The 9046-nt window shown below is 35.0% G+C and overlaps 1 protein-coding gene across 1 annotated transcript; it reads right to left on the bottom strand.

Annotated features, from left to right (window-relative positions):
* Positions 1-3418: 3418 nt before the first annotated feature.
* On the bottom strand, positions 3419-5682 carry LOC126810762 (uncharacterized). Its single transcript, XM_050536012.2, has 2 exons — positions 5519-5682; positions 3419-4760 (listed from the first exon to the last, which is right to left on the bottom strand). Exon 2 carries the CDS (start codon positions 4743-4745, stop codon positions 3453-3455), a length of 1293 nt encoding a protein of 430 aa, XP_050391969.1. The 5' UTR covers positions 4746-4760; positions 5519-5682; the 3' UTR covers positions 3419-3452.
* Positions 5683-9046: the final 3364 nt, after the last annotated feature.

The raw sequence follows: 9046 nt of genomic DNA, 5'->3' as shown, positions 1-9046 counted from the left end.
ACCGAAGGACCCGGAGAAAACCCATGAGGTTGGACATGCGACCCTACTCCTTGTCACGTACAGCTGGGGAATCGAAACCACACCAGTTGACTCAATGACGGACCTTATGATACTGCGCGCACGTGCTAACCATTCGGCCATCCAACCCCCTAGGTCAAGTTAAAACTTGTGAAGATATCTGGCTAGTTTGAGAATTGAACAAAGAGTCCAATACATTGTGAATTTATAGCTTTCCTTTTTCAGTAAAGCCATGTGCAATTAAGTTTATCAGATGCTAAGGTCAGTATTGTGCATAAAGAATTTTTCATAATGAAATTTTTCATTGTACTTAACTATCGTTATTTTCCAAACATTAAAAGGTACAAATTATGTATTTATGTAAATTTCTCATGAAATATGGCAATATGATGAAATGAAATATGGTTTTATGGCACGTCAGCTCCAACCGGGCTATATTACGCCAACGCAACATGATCAAATAGTTAACATGTTTATTAAATGGCTTCATTTATGATAGACAAATTTTATTGTTATTTTATGTTGTTTTCTACTTTCATATTTTATTAGTTGTTGGTGCAGTTTATTTTACCATAGAATATTGTGTTGTTTTTGATTAGTATAAGATAAAGTACTGTATATTTACATGTTGTATTAATGGATTCGTTCATGTAGATATATAAATATTAAAGGTTCTGTGTATTTTTATCTTCTTTACAGGAACAGAATTTTTTATAACAAAAGAACAGGTGTCAACTTCTTTAAAACAAAATTTTCAATAATTGTGCAGCTATAAAATTTGGTTTGTATTACAGTAGATAGTTATGATTTAAATACTATAATTGTATTCATACTTTGTAAATTTCATTTGTAAGGTCATACAAACAAATATATTCTGGTTCTCAGATACTACCGCATCACTTAAAAAGGGCCGCATGACCTGTTTTTATTTCAAAAAATAAAAATCTCATGTACTGGTAAATATTTTTCCTCAGTTACAGGAAGCAAAAATTTGAAATGTATGTAACCTTGATAAATGTCAATGTCATGAATTACACTAGTGTAGATAATCTTACATTGCTATAAACGACATGATGAGATGAATGTAGAGCCTGGAAATGTGATGTGAGAATTGATTTAGCCCAGTAGTGATAAAAACCGAAAAATAAAAAAACTCCCTCTTGGATCAGATTGTTTGGAAGGATTGTCTGAGAACCAGAATATTTTTTTGTCATGGCCTAAGTTTACTTTGTTACTGTTGCTCATTTAGTTGTATATTATGTGCTATTTCTCTATGTGATAATTTTCTGCTCTTATTTATTTTTTAACATGCGCATATTTATGCATAGGATAATACATGTATCAGTATGTACCTATGTTAAATCTATGAAAGTATTTAGAACATATGTTATTATTATTGTTACTAACTATATTACATGATTGTAATTGTTGTGAAAGATGTAAATATAAAATAAATAGTGAAACGTGATTTTGTAGAAATTTCAACTTTTGTTTTCTTTTGTCACCTTATAATCAATCCTATCTGTTAAAATACAGACTTTACCCATTCTTTCTTGTCCAACACCTTAATACGATTTATTGGCTCATGGATTTCCGGAGAGGCTGGGTGGACAAATTGTCTAACTTGTGTGCTTTAGACCATAAGGTCTGTTATTGGGTCGATTGGCGAGGTTTCGATCCCAAGCTTGTGCGTGACAAGTAGTAGGATTTTCTCTGCATTGCTAGATTACTTTACAATTCTCGAACTTATAGCTACATTATCTGCAGACTCTTGAACAGTATCGTCCAATCAGAGGTTACGACATAGCAGCCTCCACAGAAACCTTGACATTGAACGAACCTCATACTTTGCAACGTGATTATCACAGGTAGACATTTTAGCTTGAAAGCGCGAGACTTGGCATTCGTGATGATCAAGGAATCTGATTGGCTCCCAAGCTGTGTGAATACTCAATCGAAATTAGTGCCGAAATATGCAGGTATTATGTGAAGGCCTTAATAAGAGGTACTAGTTAAAGCGAGATGAAGCCTTCTATTGAAGATATGGGTCCTCCTGGTTCTTCCAAGTGCCAAAGACCCCTACATGAAAGTGAATTATTGAAATAAAATTGTACGTTAGTCCCAAAATGACCTAGTTTGTGTTGCGTGAATGTAATACCACTTTTGTGTTGTGTGAATGTTATACCACTTTTCTGTCTCATGGATTTCGCTCTCTTACATTAGTACAGGGTGTCAGGATGGTTTCTGTTTCTAATTTATTAAACTGGGTTTAAGATGCAAAACTGGCCAAAGATCAGATCTTTTAAGTGCAAAGTGAGAAAGTTGCTTATGATTTTCTGGCGTGGTTTACTCTTGTCAGTGGTGCAGGACTGAGGGCCTGGCAAGGGACAGTGTCTAGTCATCTTGATGTTCTGAAAAACCAAGGTACCGAAGCTAAAAGAACCCTTGACAGTTGGAATTCCAAATAAGAGTAGGATGTACATGTAATGCTGCTGCCCAGGCACAATTAGCCTGGGTATTGAAGAAAAGTAGGACATTGAACCCCATTTCATTTCATATAACTGCAAAGCAGTAAGACACAGTGTGGGCATACTGTAACATGTTACTCTCATTTCCACCAATCTCTCACAAAGTGTTGAACAACTATGACTCATGCATACAGTATTAGTATTCATATGTAGATTCCATATTTGTACATATTATCAAGTCTGGAAAAAGACACCTGTTACTGATAGACAATGGTAGGCACAAATTCAGGCTTTGTCACAGTACAGCCCCTCTGGTACTTCTAATTTTAAACTGCACTGTGTTGTTTTGTAGATATTTTCAATACATGTCTGTCCCGAAGTTCAGTCGTGCCTGACATTTTTTTCAGATACAAGTAAAATCACAATTTCCAGGCCCAATAATAACAGCATTTTGTGGAGCAGATTAACTGCAATGTTAACTGTGACTGATCTGCCAGTAGGTCTATACATGTATTTACATATTCTACAAGGCTAATAGAGAGAGAGAATGGGGTTTAACGTCCACCCGACACAAACTAGGTCATTTTAGGACTAACACATGGGTCAATTTTATTTCAATAATTCGTTTGCGTGTATGGTTCTTTAGCAGTGGGAGGAAACCAGACAAAACCCACAAGGTTGGACATGCGACCCTACTCTTTGTCAAGTACAACTGGGGAATTGAAACCATGCCGATGACTCAATGACAGACCGTATGATACAGCGTGCACGTACTAACCATTCGTCCATCCACCCCCCCCCCCCTCAAGACTAATACATATGTATGGATTGATATAACAAAGTTAATCCGAGATTAAATGTGTACAACATATACGGAACTAGCAGTATCAGAAGTTACTGCATTTAAAAATACCCAATAATAAGTTAACAGGTTTTAAAATAAACATTAACACCTTTAATATCTTCTTAAAACCAATTTTTCTTATAACAGAACCAACCAACTTTATTTTCAAGTTCCCATTTACGGCCATATAAATTAGAAATAGTTTTTTCCAGAATTTCTTCATTTTTACTATTCTCTTTCAACCACATAATCAAATCTTGGGGATAATCTAGATGATTTTTATCATCAAAGTCATAATAAACTTCAACTCTTAAGAACCTCAGTTTTTTTAATTTTCGAGTTTTAGCTATCAGTAACACAGTCGAACTTGCAATTGAGAATTCATATTCAAGTTCTTGTAAATGCTTGCACCTTCTCACCATATCTACCAAGGCTAACTCTAGTCTCCCATCAGCATTTTCTGATAACGTGGAATTTACACAAGAAAAAGACTGCAATGTTGAATTATATTTATTTATAATTTCATCTAATAATCCTTTAGTAATACTGGTCTGTAATTCATCTAGGACTAATTTCCTTAAGGGCATGTAAAGCGGAAAATGATCCTTTAAAATTATTACATATTCCATCAAAATGTCTATTCTAAATTCTGGAGTTTTTTTAACAATTGTTTTCCAAAACTCTTCCTTAGATCGAGATGTATGATTGTCTGGAATATCTACATCCTGGTATAAACGCAGCTCTGTTAGGCTGTTTGATGTCAACTCCAGAATGGTGTCGTTAGTTATACAAAATCGATTGATTAATAAATGTCTGAGATTTTTAAAGTCAACTAGGCACTTCAACTGGCCCTTGTAGTCATCAAGGGAATCACTTCGTAATTTTAAAACAGTTAATTTAAGTTGTAATTTATTGTTAATTATCCCCAAGAGGGGATTACATTCAACATCAGACCATGGTACTGCTGGATTAATAAGCTCTGCTTCCTTAAGACAGTCCTTTTTTAAGATCTCTAAATATGTTTTAGTTAGTAATGCAGACCACGAAAAATTAGATCTTTGGATAACTTTGAAATGTTGAAGAATTGAACAGTAACTTAACACTGCTTCAAATAACTGAAATTCCCAATAGCTCCAATCTGCCGCTGACTGTTCTATTTCAAAGGTCAAACTTTTAAAATGTTTTCCATATTTTTCAATGCAATACAAGAAACGGTCCATCTGTGAAATGTTCTCTTGGGTTGATAATCCCCAATTTCCCTTTATATGTTTGAAAACGAGAGATGGCCAAGAACAGGTAGTTTCCAAATAAATCTGCCATGGTAGAATTGCTCTCACAGCATTGAGTTTATCAATCCAGTTTAATTCTGCCAGAATTTTAGTTATGATGATGGCAGGAAGCCTTGTCACCTCCATGATCCATTAATCTTACTGAAATGAATAAAACAATTTTTCATTAAAATCCTATGCATCCAAACCAACAGAAATTAGTTGCATATTCTTACCAAATTTAAAGCCCCTGTGGCTCAATGAATAAGGTGTTGGCTCACTAACCAGGCGATCGATGTTCAAATGTTGGCTGAGAAAGTTCCCTGGGATTTTCCAGCGTGGTTGCACCTTATCAGTGGTGCAGGATTTGAGGGCTTCACAAGAAACAGTTTCTAGTCATTCGGATGGCATAGAAAACTGAGGCTCTGTGAACGGTTTAGTGTAGCCTAGGCCTACACCTACACGTAAAAGTGCCCTTGACGGTTGGAATTCGAAATAAGCGTAGGCTTTAGCTTTGCTGTTCGAGCAAAATTTGCTTCATACTATACGGTATTCATAGACAGTGCATGGTGGACGCTCGTCTTCATTAGTTCTGTTGGTACAGAAAAGTACCAATTTCATTTAAACGACCGTGCTAGGGCAAAGGTTAAATATTTGATGTGACCAAGGATGCTACGAATACGATTCCCCTATATGGCATGCAATGTATCATGTTAATACTATGTTAACTATGTAGTACTAGTAATGTAAAGTAAAAGTTATTAATCGATTTGAGTAACTTCTGTACGTCGCAGGGCTTGATGTAATTGTAAAGTAACTAGGCCTGATGCAGCATATACTTGAAGTCCGGTACTTTTGATTATGTATGATCCTAATCTTTATTTTTAACTTTTAGGCATGTTGGGTTTTTAATACATTACCTTTTCAAATATGTATATTAAATTCTCCATGATTTGTACATTCGAGGTCTCCACACATTTGGAATGACGATAACTGACTGAAGAACGCCTATAGGATATGCCTTCGACATAAGATATAGTTCTTAATAATTGGGTTCTGAATGTAACATTTTTGACACGTAATATCTTGTGATGGTGTTGAATATTTCTTTAAAAGATTATTTACAAGATAAAACTTGTAAATAGATCCTAAAATTGTTTATTTGGCAATTAATGATACAGAACATTTTCTTTTATTTATACACGACTTCCGGTTCCGTCGTGTATTCTTGAGCTAAGAGAAAGGCAGGTGCTTCTGTGGTTTCGAAGATGAGCAGTCCAGGAAAATATCCCCCACAATACAACCCAAAAATTCACGGAGCATACGACCCAGGCAGATTTTATGGCAAAGGTTTATTTCATATTGTCATAAGTTATTGTTCTTTGATAATGTTACAAATGTAAAAATTTATTTTGCTATTGACTGGCAATTGTTGAAGGTCATTTCTATTCTCATTCTCTTGACTTGACTTATGGCTTGACTTAATTACCATTGCATTGAATCACTGATTATTGAGTCTGGTGCTATGATGTAACTGGTTATCGTTGAAACCCTCTCTGTGCCAAAGATCGTACATTGGGTAGTAGTTCTTAATGGAGATATAGACTTCCATGTTGAGGTTATCGCATATGTTTTCTTCACCAAAATCAATATGCATGATCATTTCGGCAACACTGTAGAGTGTAGGGGTATCCAGACAAGTGAGGCCGAAGACAACTAACAAAATGACATGTCGGACAATTTTATTTTATATTCCTGCTTGAAATTGAATACCATTTTTATACATTTTGACTTAAGCCTTTATAATTACGTTATATCAGAATACAAGAATGAGTTAATTTGTAAAACGACAAGATGATTTACCCAATACTATTAATACTACCAAACACCACAACATATACTACCTCATTTTTGTGAAAGACTAACAGAATGGTTGAATTATACCAAAAGAAATTGAGATAATACACGGTATTAGCAAACTTTTTACAGAAAAACTGGTAAAGACTATTAATACTAGTATCAGTATAAGCAGTTCAAGAATCTGAAACACTAACCCAATATAATCAATTACTAATCCAATTATACTGCAAAATACAACCATGTGAGTTAACTGAAAAGGTGCAAAATTTGTACGGTATAGTATGAGTGATACATAAAATGGCAAAACATTGAATAAATAAATTATTGTTAACCAATAATAGTACTTTTATCTCTTTTTTTTGGTAATAAATGGTCCATTATTTTACAGAAATGGATTGATTTTTGCTAGATGGTTTAATATTTGTTAGCATTGAGTGTTCAAGGATGATTTAATGGGAAATGAAATGAAATGGGGTTTAACGTCCTACTGTTTTGCTCCGAACTGGGCTAACAAAGACAGGCATATGCCATACAGTGTGCTATGAGGGAAATTTTGCCCTGACAGCGGCACTACGGCCTACTCTTATATCGAATTCCAACTGTCAAGGGATCTTTTACGTGCATGCCAATGTGTATACAATGGACCTCGGTTTTTCGTCTCATCCGAATGACTAGACAGTTGTCCTTGTCAGAACCTCCGTCCTGCATCACTGATAAGGGATTGCATGACATGAACCAATGCTTTTGCCTACATTCTTTTGCAGGTTTTCCACGAATTAAATCAATTTTATTTTATATAATAAAGTGTTATATTAGTTTTTCACAATAACGAGATAGTATTAGGTAGTAGGCTTTTGGGTTGAAAAATGCTAATTATTACTATCGGTACTAAATTCAAATGCGGGAGGCTTTGTGAGTAAGGCACTCAGTAACATGAGTCGAGGGTTTAAAGCCAGTGTTGGCCGTGAAAATTCCCCAGAGGTTTCTAGCATGGTTTCCACCTGTTCTTTGGACAGAGGGGTCTTTCTAGGGACAGTGTCTAGTCATTTGTAAGGAACAAAAAAATGAGGTCTCATCTACACATTGTATGGCTGTATGGCATATGCCCATCTTTATTATCCCAGTTGGTGCATAAAAGTAGGATGTTAAACGTTATTCCCATTCCTTTCCTTCCAAATTCATTTGCAGAACTAAAACAATAGGAAGTTTCTATTAAATGTCATTGTCAACATTATGGACAATTTCTAATCTTTACCCTCTTTTTTGTTTACAGTTGATTTACATATAAGTGAGGTTAAACTTGGAGAGCTTGGTTCATGGCTTTCTCGTAGAAGTTATTCTCCACAGTCTATGGTATCTGCTGTTGGTAGAAGTAAGTAATCTAGCAAACTATAAACATGTAACTGAAGTCAGAAATGAAAATTTCTTTTAACTTTCTTGGTCCTCATATGACACACTATTAGTATTAATGACTTCCCAATTTAGCTTTATGACAAATAGCGTAAATTGGGAATGGTTAATTTAGATATAGACCTATTTACTGTTTAGGCTAGCCTCCATGTAATGATATTCTGTGAACGGCCATATGAATACCTACATATATAAAATACATTACTAGAATAGCCGGTGAAAATCAAAAGCTATAACATACAATATGTGATGAATCTTGTTTAAATTCCAACCCCTACCACATTTCAAGTAAACCTTTCATCAAAGATGTTGAATGGTTTTGATTCCAAGGAGTAGGGACGTTTGTCCAATATAGTGGGTTTTCTGTGTGCACTGGTTTCCTCCCACTGCTAAAGACCACAACATGGAAGCGAATTATTGAAATAAAATTGTTCTAAACAGTCGCAAGGCCAAGTTTGTGTTTAGCTGCATTAAACTCAATTTCTCTCCATGACTGGAGGGCATTAGTATTTTGAGTGTCATTTTCATGGCAGTTGTTGAAGATAATACCAGTGCTGTTTATTTTCTCTACTTACATATCATTTTTATTACTACAGCTTATTGGAGATGGGCGGACAAATATATTAATCCTAAAAGAGCAGGACTTGCAGCACTTTGCCATGTGACACTGTCTATGTCATTGGCATATTACTTTCTTCAGTATAAAGCTCACAGTAAGTTGTATTTATTTTAATATCACATATGCAAGTGGGGGTTGGGTGATGTAGTGGTTTAACACTGATGTTTCACCGCAGGAATGCAAAAGCCTTCTTTTAACTCTGTAGAAGATGACTGACCTTTAAGGTTAGTGCATTATATGACTAGGTGTGACATCACATCATACAGCCTCGATAGCATAATGCGTTGTTAAAAGACTTAGTAACACAAACTGATCTGGGCAGAATTTGTGCCTTTTACTCATTTTATGCCTTTGCATACTATTTTATGAACCCATTTACACTGAAGACAAAATATTTTGTATCCAGATATACTTCCAACACATTTATTTTTTATTTCTTAATAATTTAAGAAACTATTTTAGAGTCATCCCTTTCAGTGATAGTAGTGGTCAAGTGGATATTTACTGATCAGTTTGGTCTAACACATGGCATGCATTAAGATAGTAAGGTCTGTCATTG

Source organism: Patella vulgata, chromosome 2 (genome assembly GCF_932274485.2).
Source record: "Patella vulgata chromosome 2, xgPatVulg1.2, whole genome shotgun sequence".
Lineage (NCBI taxonomy): Eukaryota > Metazoa > Mollusca > Gastropoda > Patellidae > Patella > Patella vulgata.
This window is presented reverse-complemented; position numbering and strand designations above follow the sequence as displayed.